The 22,712-nt window shown below is 37.0% G+C and overlaps 1 protein-coding gene across 1 annotated transcript in view; it reads left to right on the top strand.

Annotated features, from left to right (window-relative positions):
- Positions 1-5,955, top strand: part of RRP41 (3'-5'-exoribonuclease family protein) — a 274,779-nt gene extending 268,824 nt beyond the window's left edge. The window contains exons 11-12 of the mRNA XM_089433108.1: positions 4,073-4,162; positions 5,476-5,955. Coding sequence (XP_089289234.1) covers positions 4,073-4,162; positions 5,476-5,529 — 144 coding nt within the window. The 3' untranslated portion in view covers positions 5,530-5,955. The remainder of the gene's footprint in view (positions 1-4,072; positions 4,163-5,475) is intronic.
- The last annotated feature ends 16,757 nt before the right edge of the window (positions 5,956-22,712 follow it).

Genomic DNA, 22,712 nt, shown 5'->3' with positions numbered 1-22,712 from the left:
CTACATGAGCAAGTGATGTTGTTCAAGCCCAAATCGGTGGACGAGGCTTGTGTACAAGCACAATACTTGGAGAACATAGGCTTGAAGACTCTTTGAAGGAGGGGAAGAAGAAGGAAAAAGGGGGAAAAGATAAAAGGACGACAACCACAACACACCAATGCAAAGATCCTAGCAACCACTGCAACTTTGATGGCCATATAGAGGAGAAGCATTGGAAGTTGCATCTAGAGCTAAACCCGAAAAACAAGAAGAAAGATAATAAGAAAAATAATCTCATGACCACGGATTTGAGCAGCCAAGTTGAAAGCAGCGCATACGTGGATGAGAAGATCGTTTGTACGTCAGTGCAGAAGGAGGTCAATCTGAGTAGCCTTTAGCAACAGGAAGAGAAAGAAATGACCAAGTCCTTCCATATAAAGATACATGTCAAGAAGACAAAGATTGATGCTTTGTTTGACTCAAGGTCGCAGGTGAATCTCATTGTAGCAAAGCTGGTATAGAAGTTGGGGTTGGAAGTTCGTGATCATCCAAACCCATATCCACTAGGATAGGAAAATAAAGTTGCAGAGTTGATGGTAACAAAACAGTGCAAAGTTATATTTGCTACCTGTGCTGATTATATTGATGAAGTGGGTGGGTTTGATCCCCCTAACATACCCCCCAGCTGAATGAGAACGTCATTTGGCACAAGGGGGAGAGCATCTCGTGGGGCCAAATTATGGTGAATGGCCTTGAGATCAAGAATGACATCCCAATTCCCTTCTTTCCATGTTGTTATGACCCTGTCCCTATATAACTTGAGCTCTACCTGTTGGGATTTGGTGATGTTAGGATCAAGAAAGATTTTCTGTGTGGACGGGAGAGAAATTAGTCTCTAAGTCAGTCTTTTAGTGTTTGGAACTGAAGGAAGAGCATGGATTTGGGGCCCATCCATACATGTTTAAGGGTGAAGTCCTTTAGATCTAGAGTGTCGTGAAGGAAAGAGGTGTTTAGCCATAGGGGACCTTAAGGGGCCATGGGAGGGGGGGAGCCGATGTACTCTCGGATTGCACTCTTGAGCTTGGTGGAGGTGTTCCTTATTTATCTTTTCTTGTATCATCCCATCAACCATGGTAAGTACAAGATGTTTCTCCCTTTTTCAAACCATGTCAACCCAAGAATTAAGTGTTTTATTTTGTATTTATGTCTATTGTTTAATAACGACTTGCTTTGATTTCATTTGTTCTTGTAAATTTTTAATGTTCAATATATCTTTTGGAGCATAGGGAAATCCTCGACTAGTTTCCATAAGTGCATTTTTTCCTGTGTTTTCATTTCAAAAATCATCTGCGTGAGATCTATTACTTGAAATGGAGCTATTGCTTTTTAGTTTCAAGAAATTCTACCCTCCAAAACAAATTCTTGACTTGGGAATTCCGATACGAAAAGTCTCATTCCATGGTGATATTAATGGGATTATAGATTTGTCCTTGGCTGCTATTGCTATTGTTATAACTTATCTGGCAATGATGACAGTGGGGGTTTGTCCATTCCCTACTTAACATTTCCATGGCTCTGCTAATCCTTGTGACTAGCACAGTGCTAACCCTTGTGGGCCCCGCAACTCTACTCTGGAAAAGCCACCACAAACCTTGATAGTTGCTTCTCGATATTGGGATCGAACTCCAAAGCTGATGGGAGCCTATTCGAAATTGTTTGAAAGGGAGTCGAGAGGGAGAGGAGGTAAGAAATCTTCTTCTAGGAGAATAATGGAGATAATAATACGAATAACAGTTAGGGATGTAACATATAAAGAGGCATGTGATTTTGAAATGTGTAATCATCACATTTGAAGGGAATATCATTAGTGTTCCATGGGGACACGTCTTGCAAGGTGGGGTGCACACACACCACATTTTCCACTCACCCAAGACGGGGGAGGGGGTGTCTACGGAAACATTTCCCCATGTCCCCCTTTTGGGGAAAATCAAGGAGACGTAGGGGGAAACGTTTCCCCAATGTGGGGGGCACATTTTACCCAAAAGGGGTGCTTGTGGGCGTCCCCCCAATTTTTTCTCAAAAACAATGATTTATAAGTGGGGAAGCCTAATTTTCAACCCTAGGGCCCTACTAATGCTATGTAATTAATGATAATGTTAAATAACCCTAGGGCCCTACTAATGCTATGTAATTAATGGTAATGTTAAATTCTTAAAGTGAAAGTGACATTCTCCTTTATATTTCATTTTCGTCCTTTACTGAAATTTTTAACATTACTGTTAATTGAGTTAGGATATCTAAGAGTTGTTCGGACCTCATTGGATTTCATATGGAGAAAGTATCATTTTAAATCCCACTCAAAATCTAGCAGGCTTAACAGTTTTTAGGGTTTCAGAATTTGGGGGATTGCAACATTTCCATTTGGATTCTATCATGTATGAGGGTGTGGAACTAGCATTTAATGAACCAATCCCTCTATGTACCTCGACGTTGGTGGCATTGATTATTGAACTCCTTTGTCATGACCCTAGTAAAATTGTACCTATTGCTCAAACAAAACCTCGACTTGATACGATAAGCTTTTTCTATCTTATTTTAATGCTTAGAGGGTGATATAGATGAGGATCCCAATATATGCAATGATTTTGACGATATGTAGGTGTAGGTATTTGTTGTAGCATGAATCTTTTTGGACCATGGAAGCTATCTAGAGCCTTTTTGTTGGTGTATTTTTGGTTCAAATACAGATTGCACTCGGTGCTATTTTGCTTATATGCACCCTTGCTATATATATGAGAAACCTTGCATATTTGTGTATAATGTTTTGGATTCATATGGATGCTAATGAATATTTATGTATTTTTTTTAATCAAAATTTGAATATTTGTGTGTTTTTTGGTCTAGTTTTTTTCTAGTTCCCAATCTTGGGGTCAACTGGTTCGATCACTTTGATAATATTGGTTCATTGTCCATTGTTCATTTTTAGTTTTAACTTTTGAGTCTTGACTCTAGATACCATTTTTAGTTTTTAACTTTTGAGACTTCTAGTGTCCCCTAGAAAACTTAGTGAAACCAATGGTGCGAACATCGGCATCGGGATAAAATCGGCAAGGGTCAGGAAACCAAAAAATTGTAAAAATCGGGAAAATATCGGTAAAAATTGGCAAACATCGAAAACTCGTGATTTTGAGAAAAAATCGAGATGTTATCGAGATGTTCGCAACACTGAGTGAAATATTGAATATCATTGTGCATTGTGTCATACCTCCATATCCATTGTTACATCATACATGTACATGTAAAATTGTAAATAGAATGCGATCATTTGAATTGTGCATTGCTTTTGGCTTTTAGGCATTTTTGCATTGCTAGCTACATAGGCTTTTATCTGCTTTTGATATCATCACTATGGAATCTGCGTTCGCACTCTCTCTATGTATCTAATCTCAAGATGCATTTTTAATCCCATTCACCTACTTATTGTGGTCAGTCATCAGACATTAATAAATTTTATCCTATCTTAACTAATCTAATTTATTAAAGTCAAGTGCACATATATCCTTTACCATATTTCATTGTTATTACCCCCATATTTCATTGTTATTACCCTAAACTTTTAATCTGGGTGAATCCAATGCTTAACAAAGAAGGCTGGTGTACGAGTAATTCTTACAGATTAGAGAGGCAGTGGTTGAAGTATCAACGAGCTGCATAAAATTGATCTAGTATCAATGGCCTTACCATTCCTATTGTCGTGGATTTCTTTGAAGATACCTGTAATCTTAGACATGTCCTGTTTTGTGATTGTGTTGATAGAATTGGAGTTGGCAAAATGGTTCTTTGCATTTCTATCGATATGTGGATTGTTTGTTTGGGTATTTCTTTTGTTTGGAACGACATTTTATGGAATGCATCTAGGTTGTTCCATAGGTGTCTTTTATCATTTTTCACACTTGCATGTTTTGTAGTCTTTTAAAATTACCTTGATCTTTTAATTAAGGTCTGTATTTGTAGTCTTTAAACTGCTCTTTTATATGTAATTTGTAGCTTTAGTCCAAAAATTGATTCTCTATGTCTCACTCTTTTACTACAGATGGACTCAAAGCTTCCAATGGACATTTTTGAAACTGTAATGCAGTTAGCAATTGAGGGTTGCAAAGCAATAGTTCGCTACATCCAGGATGTAAGCTCCTAATGCTAAATTTTGTTCCAATTTCTATTTTGCAATGTTTGAATGTTTCTATGATTGCTAGGACTCTTGCGACTAAAATGTGCTTTATATTGATTAAAATACATGTCAAATGTGCCGGGGAAATTTCCAGCTGAATCCAGTTCTAACATAAGCAGTAGTCATGGGAGTAAGCATTATAATTTTAAATTACAGATGTTTGGCCTTAATCACTCTGAGAAATGCTAGATGTGACACTTGTATTTTGGATGGAGGTTGAATTTGATCTTGGAGGGGAAAACTGTTCCAAATATCCCTTGTAGATAGAATTTCCAATTATGTAGATTACATGTAGGATTATTTCATGATATTGAAAAAAGTGCTCGAGAAGGTTCTTTGATTCTATATAAACATGTGAATCTCAAACTATGACCATGGGTGCATCTGAAATAGACACGGCCAATTTTCTGTGGGAGATTACGTTCAGTGGCCAACTTTTTAAACCCAAAGTGTGTGTTCTGTAGTTGGCTGAGTGCACTTCTTGCATATAGTGGAAGTCTGTATGTTGAGATATTGCTACCTTTTTAATACAAGGCTGCCTTTTTACTCCCAAACCATGCCCAAATTCTTTTGATTGTGGTATACCATATAGATGTTGTGGTATGGAAGCTGTACTGATTCTTATTTAATGTTCATATGCTTTTCAGAATGTTTGCACAATGATATTTCTTGCCATGCAGTTTGTAAGGACCTTCATAAGGTTGTATGGCCCTTGTTTCATTTTGTTTTGGAAGACATGTGGCCTAGCAGCACTAGAACAACTTGTGGCACAAGCTTAAGAATGACCATTTGTTCTTGGAAAAGTTGGTCTTTCTTTGATTGACCCTAGTGTTCTTTTCCTTTCAACAGGAGACTAACTTTATAAATTAATTAAGGAACATGAAGGACATTGAAACAATGTTGAAGCAAGAAATGATTGAAGTAACAAAGGTGAAGCTAAGGATTGTTATCAATCAAAAGACTAAAGTTGATTGGTGCCAACCCAAGGTTTTCCAAGAGAGAATAAAGCATATTCTTTAGGAGATGCATCAAATATTTTTTATATTTTAGGTTCATAGCATAACTTGGCTGTCTTCCGTGAATGCAATTATAGCTTAGAATTAAAAGATAGAGCACATGGCCATAGAAGACTTCTTAGGGTGTTGGGTTCTCTGTGCAGTTTTCTTCATGTCATATGCACTGGTTTGCTGGATTGTAACATAAATGCATGGATATCTACAAGTGATTCTGCAATCTTTAATGTCATATTTATGGTTTATTTTATGCAGGTTCTTCTGGAGAACACAAAACAGCTAGAATATCAAAAGGGACTTAGGTCTTGAGCAGTTAGTTTCAATGAAAAGTTCTGTGGTATCTGGGCATCGGAGTGTATTGCTAAGATACAAATACAGGCTCTATATACTGGCCAGAGGAAATGAATGCCTTGTGCCATATATTAGGTCCTTGTGTACATTTTTTGATATTCCTGTAATTATTCAACTAAGTTGCATTTTTAATGAGAAAGTAGCCCTTCTCTGTGGGTTGCTAAAAGCTTGGTAGCCCTCTCTTCTTATCATATTCTTTAGTAAAGATTGAAGACTTGCAGAAAGTTCAGCGAGTGTATAGGCAGATGAGATAGAATATGTGATTTTCTATTTTGAGACAATTTGCAACCTTTTGTGTTAATACTTGAAGCTCATTTGCTAACTACATTAAATTGGAAGTTTACTATTTAAAAAAGGGCCAACTACTTGCTTTAGGTATCTTTCTGGATGTGTTTTTGGCTTCATTTTGATTCATTTAAACAAGTTTTGTGGCTTTATTAAAGCGATGCATTGTTACTGGAATTGGGTTTTGTTTATTTTTGGTTGGAAATAATTGCTACCTCATGGAACAAGAGCAAACTTTCGTTAATTTGTTCATGTGATTGAATGTCTGCATCCTTCTATGGATGATTAGTTCTGATGCCAGCTTGGGTATGGCTTCCCATGTCTCTGTGGACATTGAGGTTTGGCTCATAGGCCCTTTTCAGGCTACCAATGGAGTTGAGCCCACCAAACAATTCTCTGCATATGAATAATTTGGAAATTTCAATGGTACACTAGAATTTGTATGAACCCAGCTGTGGAGTCTTGACAACTGGTGTATCCTGCAACCCATGGTAAAGCACGGGTACCTGACAACGATGGAGTGTGCATCGCAGCCAAGTCTGACGAAGTCAGAATTAACATTTATTAAATGTTAGTTGAGTAACAAGTAATCTTTGTACAGAGTAATATTTTGTTGAACTATTATATCACTGTGCATCACTGCATAGTGTATAATAATATATTTTATCTCACCTTGCTGTCTGGCTTCAAGCCCCAGGGTTTTCAAGGTTATAAACTCTATATTATGCTATCAATGGCAACTTTCCGAGCCATTCTGTTCAAACTGTTAGCTGACTCATTTGCTAATTCGTATTATAGAGACTTTTTTCAGAATTCTTTCCAGCTTTAATGGAAAATAATTTTGTAACTTGTAGTGAATAGAAATACTGTTGATTTACAGTAAAATATCATTATTAGTGTTTTGCTTCTGTTGGTTTTGTAAACTTGCTATGGCAGATTGAATTTGATCAAATCGGCACTGGAAAGTATTCTGGTGTTCTGGTTTTCCCTTGCAAAGATCCCAAAGTCAACCATTCACAAAATGTGCCAATGCATGAGCAACTTCCTGTGGAATGACAGAGGGAATAGTGCTACTCGCCATTTGGTAAATTGGGAGATTCTTGCTCGGCCTAAGCACCAAGGCAGTTGGGGTTTTAAAAATATATACCGTTTTGGTCTTTCTCCGGCCATGAAGAAAACCTGGAGGGCTTTCACTGGTGAAGGAATTTGGAGTAGAATTATATTAGAAAAATATGTACATAATCAGTCGATTATGGACTGTCTTTGGACCTTTAAGCCCTCTTCACATGCCGGCTCAAATGTTTGAGGGGAATGCTGGCCACTGTTCCCTGGATACAAAAGTGGATTAAGTGGAAGATTGGTAGTGGCGATCAGGTCAGACTAGGGGTCTTTTCTGATCAGTGGGGTACTGGCAGTACATCATTTTTCTATGGAGCTTTCCAATCAGCTCAGTGCTCAGGGAGTTTACAGCCTCCAACAGGCCTATATCTTCTCTTCGCAGCGGGTTTCAGCAGGCAGATGGAAAGACGCCTTTGATTTGGGCCTGTGAGGTCTAATTGCTGAGGAATGGGATTATTAAGTCCCTCATTATGAGTTGTCGTATATTCTCTGAGGAGGACAACTCTTTGGAGTGGGGCTGGAATTCCTCAACAGGGAATATCACAGCACGTGATGCCTATTCTGCCCTATCAGAGAGCTTCCATATACAAAGGGTCAGGTGCTGGCATTCAAAACTCTGGAATTGGCCTGTTGCACCAAAATTAAAATGTTTTATTTGGCTTGCCTTAGAAAACCACATACAAACTTGGGACCGCCTGCTGAGAAAGGGTTTTCAGGGGCCAAATATGTGTCCTCTGTTCAAGAGATAAATAAATAGTCAACCTTCTTTTCTTCACCTGTGATTTTTCCAAGGCCCTTTTGTCTGATGTTCATGGGGTTTTAAACTTGCAGGAAAATGGCCCAACTTTGCCCTTGGATCAATGCCTTTTTGGTGGAATCAAAACACAGGCAGCTACAAACTTTTACCCATTTTCATTGCATGGGGTATTTGGAAAGTTCGAAACAAATTCATCTTCAAAGGCAGGCCCAGAGACAAATGGTATTCTGGGTCAGATCGTTGGTTTTTTCTTGGATTATTTGAAGCCATTGAAGCCTTCGAGAAGACTTTTCTTTCGTTTTCCTCCCATGTCTCTATCGAAAATTGCTGGTTTCTTTGATGGAGCTTATCAAGATGGGATATGTGGCAGGGGAGTCACCATACGCCTTCCAGATAATGTTCATTGTTTCTTATTATATCTGGTTGAATGCAAGCTCAGGTACAAACACAAAAGCAGTAGTGGCTGCCTGGGCACTCCTATTCTTTGCAGCCTCTTTGAAAATATCCACTTTGCATGTGTTCGGGGACTTAAGTGTGTGGTTCACTGGATGTCTGGAAAGGGCCAGCTGAGGGTCATTTCATTGAAATTATGAATGGATCACATTCAAAACCGTAAAGAATACTTTCAAAATTTACTCATCCAGCATATTTTGAGAGATTGGAACCAGCAGGCAGACCTCCTGTTTAAAAAAGCTTTGCAGGAGGAAGAGGGCTACATCTTTTTTGAAGAACATAAAGGCCTTCATTTACTGAGAAGAGGCTCTCTTCAGTTGCCTACAGATCTGCAGCTGGCCCAGCTGGAACTTTCCTCTTAATTTTCTTTGGATGTGTCTGTGGACTTTACAGTTTTGTTTTTTTGTTCCTACAGGTGATATGTTAATGTGTAGCCATTCTGGGAATGCTCCTTTCTCAGTTTTTTGTTTCTTTTTCTTTGAATAGCTGTGAATTTATGTATTTTCTCTCAACTTTCGGTGATGGTACCTGGGCTGTATAGCACCAGGCTGTTTTATTTTCTTTTTGGCCTCCTCTGTGGGTGTTCTGTTTGGATACCCAGAGGTCTCTGCTTTTAATCTTTTCTGTAGCTGTACTCCTTTTCCATATATAATGAAAGGATGATCTTTTAATTCTGGAAAAACTTCCACTGGCAGAGATACGTCTCTTTTATTAAAAAATTATGTCATCATGCCTAAGATTTAATTCTATGATTGGTGTCATTTTATTTTGGGGTAGCTTCTTTGCATTCTTTCATATTGAAATATATTATGATGATGTTAAAAGCTACGATGGTTGGAAGTTTTTGTGGAAATGAAACCCCAGAATTGTTTATATCGTTGCAAGGTAATACTAATAACTAGTTAAAAGTTAAAACACAGATATCTGTTTGCAGTAATGGTTTTATATGAAAATCTACTAGTGTTAAGCTAGAGCTTTTGAGATACACATCCTTAAATGATTATTGTCCATGGGCATTACGATCCTATTTTCAAAATTTTGATTTTATGGATTTGTTTCATTCCATAAATTTTGATTCCTATAATGCAAGGAGTTGGATTGAGGTATTCCTTTGATGACACTAGTAGATCAGTTGTAATTTCCACCACTTCGAGAATATCAACTGGTTTTACTACCAAACTTGCATTCTTTTATATATATATATGAACTTGGCGAAAAGCATGACCCTCATCATGGGAATATTATAGCAGAATGTAGTTGTGTACACCATGCAATGGTCATGATTGAGGAATCTACTTTGTTAAATATGCTTAATGATTGTACATAGCCCCAACTGCAAAGAACCCTACTTTCACAAGGGAAAACCTACTTGCTTGAGCAAGAAGACCCATGAGTAGTGAAAATTGTATTTGAGGGATTTGAATTTTGGTTGGGGCAATGCAATGGTATACGCACCATTTTTCTTTCTTTGAATTTTTCATTTTATTTATATATTAATAATAGCAAGTTAAATTTATGTTAGGAAAATTGTGGAAAGCACATGAGTACATCCATTTTCCTGATATTGTATGCAACAAAAGTTGTGAAAGATACTATGCATTGTCCTTCCAAACTTATATTATGATCTAATACTATGCATTAGTTGTACCTATATGGGTACAATTTGAAGCAGCAACCTAAAACACATTCACATTTAGAAGGCATATGACAAATACCTAGTTTGGATTGTTGGATTGAGGTATTCCTTTGATGACACTAGTAGATCAGTTGTAATTTCCACCACTTCGAGAATATCAACTGGTTTTACTACCAAACTTGCATTCTTTTATATATATATATGAACTTGGCGAAAAGCATGACCCTCATCATGGGAATATTATAGCAGAATGTAGTTGTGTACACCATGCAATGGTCATGATTGAGGAATCTACTTTGTTAAATATGCTTAATGATTGTACATAGCCCCAACTGCAAAGAACCCTACTTTCACAAGGGAAAACCTACTTGCTTGAGCAAGAAGACCCATGAGTAGCGAAAATTGTATTTGAGGGATTTGAATTTTGGTTGGGGCAATGCAATGGTATACGCACCATTTTTCTTTCTTTGAATTTTTCATTTTATTTATATATTAATAATATCAAGTTAAATTTATGTTAGGAAAATTGTGGAAAGCACATGAGTACATCCATTTTCCTGATATTGTATGCAACAAAAGTTGTGAAAGATACTATGCATTGTCCTTCCAAACTTATATTATGATCTAATACTATGCATTAGTTGTACCTATATGGGTACAATTTGAAGCAGCAACCTAAAACATATTCACATTTAGAAGGCATATGACAAATACCTAGTTTGGATTGTTCTCCTAATCATCTACATTGATGAAAATACCCGTCGAAACTGCCCAATTAAGATCGAACTGACTACTTTTGACTGGTTGCACCAAGTTGGTTGATGATGCATGAGCTCTTGGGCCTTGTATTTCTCCCTATTTCATTGCTAAGGTAGATTGCAACTAAGATTGAAGGTGTTGGAGTTCAATGTTGAGTTTGTGGTGATGGGAAGATAAAATGTCTATCAAAGTGCCCACCTAAACAGTGAACCTGTCAACTTTTTTTACTAATCGTCATTGTCTCCATCTAAAGCTTGTCCTCTACACTCAAGGTCTTAGAGGTTGCAATGTGCTTCTTCCTTTTAGCTTCAATACCTGTTGAGTGAACTAAGCCCTCAATGTACTATCCGTCATTGCCTAGATCCCCTTTTTCACCCCCATAAAGTGGCCCTTTGAATTCTCCTCTCCAAACCTATAAATAAAATATTGCTACTACCCTTGAATTAACTACTACCCACATTGCCTTGAATGCCCAACAATTCAATTTGCGTACACAAGAAATTATTGTTGCATTAATGTTTCTTATCCTGCTCAGCCTTTGTTGCATCCCCACTCTATGCCATCAATCCTCCATGATGAGCTCAAATGGGGTGAATAATGTAATAAAATGTGGTAGCCTAACTTACCCACTCTAATCACAAGAAATAGTTCATGAATCTCATCTAGAATTCCATATCATATGCAAGTCTAGGATCCTAGTACTTTAAAGATGCCACAATGACTAGACTTCCCATCTCCTGACGACTTGTCTTCATGTGCTCCCAGATCTTCACACCATTGCCATGTCTTTCACATGCAGTGCTTATATACCACCCACCCTTTAAATGATTGCTCATAAACCGCTTATTATGGTTTTGGAGCCCCTCCCTTCATGTTCCATTGATTATCATGGTTCTAGCGGTCAAGAGCAGAGCTTGATTGGCTAGATGGTATGCTGCCCTATTAAGGATAGTAAGGACATGTTGAACTTGGATGTTTGAGAATGAGGATAAAATTTCTAAAATTCTTTTGTATAGGTAAGCTAATTGTGCATTAGTGGACCTAGTTCCTAATGCTCAATGTTGGATTGTGTTATTTGAATTTCCCACAATAATGAGGGACCTAATTCTTAAGGATGTGGCCATAAGAATACTTTGAAGTAGTGCATACATTTGGGCTTGATTATTTGAGGCTTCACCCAAGCTCCATGAATATTCATATTCAGTGCCCCCCGGGGCCATTGAGTGCCCCTCTCATACCTACCACCCTTTACACCACGTCATTCAATGTAATATGTAATCATTTAGTTGGCTATACATAACATTTTTTTTTCATTTTTTTATTCATCGATCCAAAAGTCAATAGAAATATCAAATGTAATTGTATATGTGTGTGTAATAATTTTATCATATATAAAAGGTGCACTTGCATTCGCCACTTGTCATTCAATGTAGTGTGTATCATTAACTACCTATACAACTCTCTCTTTCATTTATTCATTCATGAACACAAAAGTCATTTGAAATATAAAATGTGATTTTGTAAAAGTTTCTTTTCAAAGTTGCATTAGAGCCTTGGTTTAACACCTTGTGGTTGTCCAAGTTTGGCCCAAGGCCATCTTAAGTGGTGAAAAATGGTTCTTGATAAAACACTTTAGTGAACCCTCAAAATCAAAGAGTTGCTATGAAGGGAAGAAAGAATTGTTGAAATATAAATGTTTCATTTGAAGGGAATTGATTAGAGTTTGTTCGCTTGGTAATAAAACCCATTGGATAACAAGTTCATGGACAACTATAAAACAATAAAAATATTTTGAATAAGGCATTGTCATTGCAAGTCCTTGGTGGGGAGAAAGATGAAGCTGTTGACATATAAAGTGTTAGATATCAACGAAGTTTCCAATATATGTTATTGAAGAAATTGTACATTCTACAAAGTTGTCAATGTTAATTTTTCTTAGGGCTACATTGTTCTTTGCTTTAGATAATTTTATTGCATTGTTTTCATATTACACTCACCCCATAGCATTAAACATCATTAACAATTATATAGAAAGAACAATGACATCATCAAGGTAGCATAACATAAAATAACATAAGAAGAAAAGCATGCACAAGGGACATCGAGATTTTGGTCAGAGACTAGGGCAAAATCCCACAAGGGGGAAAACCCTTCCAAATTCATCTTCTTCAATTAGATAGCCATTGAAAGTTCAACATACATACAAAGTACGAACATTAGCGGTGGCTTTGTGATGTAGACCATTGAGTTGCAATGCCACATGAATAACATATCACAACAATGCGAAAATCACTGAGCTAGTGTACTTCTGGAATACCATTGTGATGCCAATATCACTGAGTTGCCATACTTCTGGAATACCACACAGAGCAAAGATCAACTGTATTATTGAGAATCTGAGACAAGATTATATCTACTGAAGTGATATTGTACACAACAATAAACTTAATGTGCAAAGACCACTTGTTCATTTTAGAGATGCGAGAGCTATTAATAAACTATTGTAGACATATCCCACTACACCATACATTATACCGTGATGCCTATGATGCCTCATACCTCAGAGGAATGAAAGTCAATAATATACCAAAGATGCCATTATTATATATCAGTGATGTCAATGACAACAGGGATCCATACATTCGGTGCTGCCAACAATATGATTGTGATGCCAATGGTGGAGGCAAAGTAGTTTCATAATAAAGATACCATCATAATTACCATGACACCATAACAAAGATACCATGCCAAGGGAAGAATAAAGATCTTATAACATGCGAAGTTGTAGAACAAAGATATCCATGCCAAGCGAAAAAAAGAGACTTTGAGCCATGTGAAGTTGAGACAATGATTTTGTGCCATCATGAGAAGAACAAAGATACAAAGATAATAATTTTTACCATCATGTGAAGAACAAAGATACAAAGATAATAACCATGCGACAAATAAGAGCCATGCCCTACGAGAACCCGAGCCGTCCATCCGAGGCCTTTTGGACCAAATTCACATGCCACCTTGAGGATCACCTCGATGTGGTATCAATAGTTGTTGGTGAAGATGAAGGTTCACGACCCTTGGAGAAGGCTCACCTTCGAAATCATTTTAAATTTTAAATTAAAAAGATTTTCCCTTCAAGGTTGATTTTGAATATTGATGGCAGGAAACACCTATTAATTGTAATTCATATTTTCAAAATACAGATTTATGCCAATTAATTTTGAAATTCATCTTTGGCAATCAAGGGAAATTCTTCTCAAAGCTTCCCCACAATTTAACACTACCTCTCAGCTGGGGAGGCATTTCCATCATAAGCCTCATGTCTCATCATAGCTACATCATGATGAATCTCAAGAGTGAAAATCTCAATAAAGAGGAAAACATACAACTACATCATTAAAAAAACTCATCTCATATCATCTCATAAAAGAAGAGGAATCCATAACCAACGGTAGGGTAGATCAACCCTCCAAACTCTACTGAACTCGAGGAGATATCCACAACTATATCAATAAGACATCCATCTCAATCATCAATTGAACAAGAAGAAGAATCATCATAAGGGAGCATGCGACTTTCACCCTATATACAGTGATCAATATGGTCATTTGAAGAGAAATCATCAACATTAAGTCATATCTTGACTCGACTCATCTTTGTTCATCTCCATCTGTTGAACCATCTCAAATCAAAAAAAGAAGAATAATTTGATATCATAGGGGAGCCCATCTCAACCCACAACAACATTAGAGAGCTTAGCTCAATCCAAAACAACATTCGGAAGCCCTGCTCAACCTCGAAACACATCGGGGTGCCTAGCTCAATTCAAAACATCTGCCAGCGAGGAGCCCAACTCTACAACCCAAGAATCTCCACCAGAGGGGAGCCCAATGCTACAACCCGAGAATCTCCGCCAGAGGGGAGCCCAATGCTACAATCCTGGAATCTCTCCCAGTGCGGAGCCAATGCTACCACCTAGAATCCAAAAACAATAGGAGTGATGCCTCTTACCTTGTGAGGTAAGGAATGCGCCTATCCCACTGCTTGGTGATAATAGGAGGGATACCACTTACCATAAATGCTAAGGATCGCAGCCTATCTTATTTTATGTTGACCTTCCCAACATTACCTTAAAGAGTCAAGTGGTAGAACACCTACATCTCTAGCTCAAGTGGGATGCCACTTACCATAAATGATAAAGATCACGCCTAACTCAAACAACCAACACCCATTGGCCAGATGGGTGGAAAAGACAGATGCCAACTAGGGTATACTCTGTCAAATCTAGAGGTCCCTCAACCCTAGGAGCTCTAAGGTTCAGTTCCTTACCCTATGAGGTCAGACAGGGGGAAGTGCATAGCTCAATGTTTTCGATCAACCCAAACCCTTACCTAGGTGGGTCACATCCATCAATCCATGTTGCTCTCTGAAGATCAGAAACAAATCAGTGTGCTTGTATTTAGTACTAGCTTAAACAACTCACTGAAGAGTTCAATCACACTGCCTCATGCATTACCAAGAGCAATAGTTCTTTATTTTCCTGTTCATATAGGAAATCAAGTGTTAGAGCAAGTATATGAGACAAAGAAAAGAATACCATGATCATCCTTTCTCCCTCTCATGGAGGGAGGTATTAACCACAAGCCTAAGCTTGTCTCATACAACAACATCAGCTCAATCAATGAAGAAGTCTTTGTTCCAATAATAACCAGATTCCGTCTAACACAAAGTGCATACAAAGATCCATCCAGTAACAATAATTCATCAAAGCAATCCATAAAAACACTTCAATACGAGGTGGATTCTGATACTACATGGGGTAAACCAGTCTTGTCAGCGAAGAATTGTTAGCTCGTAATATTGAATAAACAAAGACATATCTTTAGCAATATTAGACGTTCATTAATAGAATACTTGTTTCATTCCAATCATCCATTGAAGAAAAATAGTAGGTGTTGGGATCCCATCAACAGTTTCTCCCTTAAAATGGGAAGCCTCTTCAATTATCATCAATCACGACATCAACCTATCTCTCTTATTATTGCCATGCATCGACAAAACTATCAGATCACAGAGTCAAACTACCTATATATGTCGTGGTCATGACAAGTAATCATCAATTGTTTCATTGTCACACATGAACATGTCATCGAACATCCATCAGAGGTTAATTCACTTCATCACTTCTTTATCACATTATACAAATATTTCATCAGAGTCCTAACGCCATCAAGTCAGGATATCCATTTGTCACATTGTCAAATTTACCATGTTGTTAAGATATCATAGCAGTTAACTTATCAACGGCTTATCAAGATTAACAAGAAAATAGTTAGTAAATCAATCTTACAACTACATTATTGCCATCAAGGTTATCATACTCATTACAATCATTAACAACAATATCAAGTTACCACATATCATTGTCAATCATATGACGGGTATCCAAATGTCAAATATCAAGGGAGATCATATTAAATGTTATTATAAAGTGGATAAATATTTCATAGGTACCCGAAATCAAACTTACTTTCATATGACTTAATTAATTATAGGAGGTGATATTCTTGTCATACCTCAAGGCATAACTTGCCATCCAAAATTGCAGCTAAATCATAATACTGAAACAATATACTATACACACCTTGTAATATTCATATACCTTAGTAACTTCATTTGCAACTGCATACCAGATTTTATGTTGTTTTGTTAACTTACATAAACTTGTATTAAATATCTTTTCTAGCTTCCTCTTCTTGTTTCAACTTCATCTTCCTGCACTAGCTCTCTTTTCCAACATCTCAAGTAGGATCAACTAATCATATCTTAATCAGAGAATTAGAGATATTTGAATACTCAACTATTCATGTAGGAAGGATAAGCAATAATCAAAACAATAAATCCAAACAAGAAATAACATAACGCTAGAAAGTACTTATCTTTGACAAGTATTGAAGGAAGTAATCAACTCCTTGATCCAACTTGTTAGGGTCACTGTTTTCCATTATCCATATATCAATGTTGACTTCAATATTTTCAATCGTTAGCAACTAGGCCCTCTTAGCCTATCTAGGGTTACACTGAATCTTCAAAAGACTATCTATGCAAGTTGATCATATCCAACCCCTTTCTTCTAGGGGGATTCTCACAAACCATAGCCGCATGTTATCTACCAAAACCTAAATCCTCTTAGAAAGGGTGCCTAAGGTTTCCTTCAAACCCTAGCATTCTTTTTGGTCTTCACCATCTTCACTAGCTTTCCTGAACGGTGTCTTCACAAGGGTGATATCCATGAATTTTCTTCAACCCAGCTTTGATCCCATGCTAATTTTTCTTAGGGATACATTGTTCTTTATTTAGATAACTGCATTACATCATTTTCATATTACATTCACCCCATAGCATTAAACATCACTAACAATTATATAGAAAGAAGAACAAAATCATCAAGGCAAGGAACATAAGAAGAAAAGCATGCATAAGGGACACCGATATTTTGGTCGTAGACCAAGGAAAACCCCACAAGGGGGGATTCCCTTCCGAATTCATCTTCTTCTATTAGATAGTCATCGAAAATTCAAAAAAGATACACAGTACGAACATTAGCATGCTGCTTTGTGATGCAGACCATTGAGTCGCAATGCCCCATGAATACCATATCACTGCAATGCCAAAATCACTGACTTGACATACTTATGGAATATCATTGTGATACCATATCACTGATCTGCCATACATCTAGAATACCACATGTAGAGCAGAGATCAACTGTACTACCAAGAATCTGAGAGAAAGAGTCTATATCTATTGAAGTGAGACTGTACATTGTGATTATAATAATGTCATTGAGATTATGAAAAACAACTGTGAATATGAGATGCCATATATGGTACATATTAAGATACTATACAACTGAGAAACCAAAAATCATTAGAGAGATACCAAGAGCACTTCCCATGCGTGAGACACGACAATAAACTTAATGTGTTGAGACCACTTGTTCATTTCAAAGATGCGGGAACTATCAATAAATTGTTGTAGGCATATCCCACTATACCATACATTATACCGTGATGCCTATGATGCCTTATAGCTCAGAGGAACTAATGTCAAGAATATATCAGAGATTCCATTATTATATATCATTGATGTCAACGGTAGCAGGGATCTATACATTCGATGTCAATGGCAACAGGGGTGTGACTCCATTAGTAGAGACATAAAGCAAATAACAACAATGTCATAATAGAGATACCATCGCAATTACCATGATACCAAAACACAGATACCATGCTAAGGGAAGAACAAAGATTTTGTAACATGTGAAGTTGCAGGACAAATATACCCATGCCAAGCGAAAACAGAGACTTTGAACCATGAGAAGTTGAGACAATGATTATGTGCCATCATGAGATGAACAAAGATACAAATATAATAATTTTTTGGCATCATGCAAAGAGCAAAGATACAAAGATAATAACCATGTGAGTAAGATAAGAGTCATGCCCTGTGAGAACCTGAGCCACCCATCTAAGGCATTTTATAGACCAAATTCACATGCCACCTTGAGGATCACCCCAATCGAGTATTAATAGTCGTTGATGAAGATGAAGGGTCACGACCCTTGGAGGAGGATGACATGAGGCCAACATTCAAAATGATTTTAAATTTCAAATTAAAAATATTTTCCCTCCAATGTCGATTTTGAATATTGATGGCGGGAGACACTTATTAGTTTTAATTCATATTCTCAAAATACAAATTTATTCCAACTAATTTTGAATTTCATCTTTAGCAATCAAGGGAAATTCTTCTTGAAGCAACCCCACAATTTAACACTCCCTCTGAGCTAGGGAAGAATTTCCATCATAATCCTCATGTCTCATCATAACTGCATCATGACGAATCTCAAGAGAACTACATCATGAAAAAGACCCATCTCATATCATCTCATAAAATAAGAGGAACCCATAACCAACGATAGGGGAAATCAAACCTCCAAATCCTACTGGTCTCGAAGACATCCACAACTTTGTCAATAAGACATCCATCTCAATCATCAGCTGAACAAGAAGAATAATTATCATAGGGGAACTCAACTTAGTCATTATCATAGGGGAGCATGCAACTTCCACCCTATATCTAGTAATCAATACGATCATCTGAAGAGAAATCATCATCAACATTAACTCATATCTTGACTCGGCTCATCTCTGTTAATCTCCATCTGTTGAACAATCTTGAATCTAAAGAAGAAGAGGAATCTGATATCATAAGGGAGCGGAACTCAACCCACAACAACATCGGAGAGCTTAGATCAATCCAAAACAACATTAGGGAACCCTGCTCAACCTGGAAACACATCAAGGAGCCTAGCTCAATCCGAAACATCTTCCAACGGGGAGCCCAATGCTACAACCTGAGAATCTTTTCCAGTGGGGAGCTAGTGGATGCCACTTACCTTATGAAGGACCGTGCATATCCCATTGCTTGGTGATAATAGGAGGGATACCACTTACCATAAATGGTAAGGATCACACCTATCTTATTATCTACTGATGTTCCCAACATGAACGTAAAGAGTCATGCGGTAGAACACTTGCATCTCTAGCTTGAGTGGGATGCCACTTACCATAAATGATAAGGATCATGCCTAACTCAAGCAACCAACACCCATTGGCCAGATGGGTGGGAAAGACTAATGCCAACTGGGGTATACTCTGTCAAATCTAGAGGTCCCTCAACCCTAGGAGCTCTAAGGCTCAATTTCTTACCCTGGGAGCTCAGATGGGGGGGAGAGCATAGCCCAGTGTTCTAGGTCAATCTAGACCCTTACCCGAGAGGATCACATCCATCAATCCTTGCTGCTATCTAAAGATCATAAACGTATCAAAGTGCTCTTATCTAGTACTAGCTTAAACAACTCACTGAAGAGTCGAGTCACATTGCCTCATGCATTACAAAGAGCAACAATTCTTTATTCTATTGTTCATATAGGACATCTAATGTTAGAGAAAATATATAACATAAAGAAAATAATACTATGATCATCCTTTCTCCCTCTCATGGAGGGAGGTAGTAACCACAAGCCTAAGCTTGTCTCATAAAACAACATTAACTCAATCCATGAAGATGTCTTTGTTCCAGTAATGACTAGACTTTGTCTAATTCAAAGTGCATACAAAGATCCATCCAGTAACAATAATTTATAATGCAATCCATAAAAACACTTATATACGAGAGGCAGATCCTGATACTGCATGGGGTAAACCAGTCATGTTAGCAATGAATTGTTAGCTCATAAAAATTAATAAGAAAAGACATATGTTTCGCAATATCAAACGTTCATTAATAGAAGACTTGTTTCATTCTACTCATCAATTGAAAATAAATAGTAGGTGCTAGGATCTAATCAAGGGTTTCTCCCTATGAATGGGAATTCTTTTCAATTATCATCAATCACGACATCAACCTATCTCTCGTATTTCTATCATGCATCAACAAAAATGTCAAATCACAAAGTCAAAATACATATATACATCATGGTGATGACAAGTCACCATTGATTGTTTCATTGTCACACATGAACATGTCATCAAACATCCATCAAAGGTTAATTCACTTTATCACTTATTTATCACATTATACAAATATTTCATCAGAGTCCTAACATCATCAAGTTAGGGTATCCATTTGCCACATTGTCAAATTTACCACGCTGTTATGATATCATAGTAGTTACAACTTATCATTGGCTTATCAATATTAACAAGAGAATAGTTAGTAGATCAATCTTACAACTATATTATTTCCATCAAGGTTACCATACTCAATATATGCATTACAAAAATATCAAGTTATTGCATATCATAGTCAATCATATGACAGGTATCTAAATGTCAAATATCAAGGGAGATCATATTAACTGTTATTATAAAGTGCATCAATATATCATATGTACCTGAAATTAAACTTACTTTCATATGACTTAAGTAATTATAGGAAGTGATATTCTTGTCATACCTCAGGGCATAACTTGCCATCCAACATTGAAGCTAAATCATAATATTGAAACAATATACTATACATACCTTGTAGTATTCAGATAAGTTAGTAACTTCATTTGCAACTGCATATCGGATTTTATGTTGTTTTGTTAGCTTTACATAAACTTGTATCAAGTATCTTTTCTAGCTTCCTCTTCCTGTTTTATCTTCATCTTCCTGCACTAGCTCTCTTTTCCAGCATATCAAGTAGGATCACCTAATCATATATTCATCAAAGAATTATAGGTATTTGAATACTCAACTATTCACGCAGGAAGGATAAGAAATAATCAAAATAATAAATCCAAACAAGAAATAACATAACTCTAGAACGTACTTATATTTGACGAGGATTGAAGGAAGTAATCAGGTCCTTCTTGATCTAGCTTCCTAGAGTCACAGTTTTTTGTTATCCATATACCAATGTCGACTTCAATATTCAATCATCAACAACCAGACCCTCCTAGCCTATCTAGGCTTACACTAAATATTCAAAATACTATTTGTGCAAGTTGATCATATCTAGGCCCTTTATTCTGGGCATACTTCAAGGGGATTCTATCAAACCCTAGCCTCATTTCATCTACCAAAACTCAAATCCTATTAGCAAGGGTGCCTAGGGTTTGCTTCAATCCCTAGCATTCTTTTAGGTCTCTGTCATCTTCAATAGCTTCCGCCAATGGTGTCTTCACAAGGGGTTATATCCATGACTTTTCTTCAACCTAGCTTTGATCCCATGTTAATTTTTCTTAGAGCTACATTTTTCTTTGCTTTAGATAATTGCATTGCATCATTTTCATATTACATTCACCCCATATCATTAAACATTAGCAATTATATAGAACTAACAATGACATCATCAAGGAAACATAACACAAAATAACATAAGAAGAAAAGCATGCACAAGCGACACTGAGATTTTGGTCAGAGACCAGGGCAAAACCCCACAAGGGGGAAAACCCTTCCAAATTCATCTTCTTCTATTGTATAGTCATTGAAATTTCAACAAAGATACAAGGTACAAACATTAGCAGGATGCTCTGTGATGCAAACCATTGAGCTGCAATGCCACATGAATACCATATTACTGTAATGCCAAAATCACTGAGCTGATGTTCTTATGGAATACCACTGTAATGCCAAATCACTATGATTCCAATATCATTGAGCTTCCATACTTCTGGAATACCACGCCTAGAGCATAGATTAGTTGTATTACTTAGAATCCAGGAGAAAGACTCTATATCTATTGAAGCAAGATTGTGATTATAATAATGTCACTGAGACTATGCCAAACAACTATGAATCTAAGATGCCATATGTGGTACATATTGAGATACTATACACCTGAAAAACCAAAACCCATTAGAGAGATACCAAGATCACTTCCCATGTGTGAGACACAACTGTAAACTTAATGTGTCGAGACCACTTGTTCATTTCAGTGATGCAATAGTTATCAATAAACAGCTGTAAACATATCCCACTATACCATACATTATACTGTGATGCCTATGATTCCTTATAGATAAGAGGAAGGAAAGTCAATAATATATTAGAGATGCCATTACTATATATCAGTGATGTCAACGACAACAAGGATCCATACATTTGATGCCACCAACAATACGATTGTGATTCCATTGGTGGAGACAGAAAAAAATAACAACAATGTCATAATAGAGATACCCTCGTAATTACCATGACACCATAACAAAGATACCACACCTAGGGAAGGACAAAGATTTTGGAACATGTGAATTTGCAGAACAGAGATACCCATGCCAAGTGAAAACGAAGAATTTGAGCCATATGAAGTTGAGACAACGATTTTGTGCCATCATGAGAAGAACAAATATACAAATATAATAATTTTGTGCCATCATGCGAAGAACAAAGATACACATATAATAACCATTCGAGAGACATGTCCTGCGAGAACATGAACCACCCATCTGAGACCTTTTAGAACAAATTCACATGCCAATTTGAGGATCACCCCCATGGGGTATTAATAGTTGTCGGTGAAGATGAAGGGGCACGAACCTTGTAGGAGGCCGACCTTCAAAATGATTTTAAATTTTAAATT

The sequence above is a fragment of the Pinus tabuliformis genome, chromosome 5_1 (genome assembly GCF_031772625.1).
Source record: "Pinus tabuliformis cultivar Carrire ecotype Pingquan chromosome 5_1, CPIR1, whole genome shotgun sequence".
NCBI classification, from domain to species: Eukaryota; Viridiplantae; Streptophyta; class Pinopsida; order Pinales; family Pinaceae; genus Pinus; species Pinus tabuliformis.
This window is presented reverse-complemented; position numbering and strand designations above follow the sequence as displayed.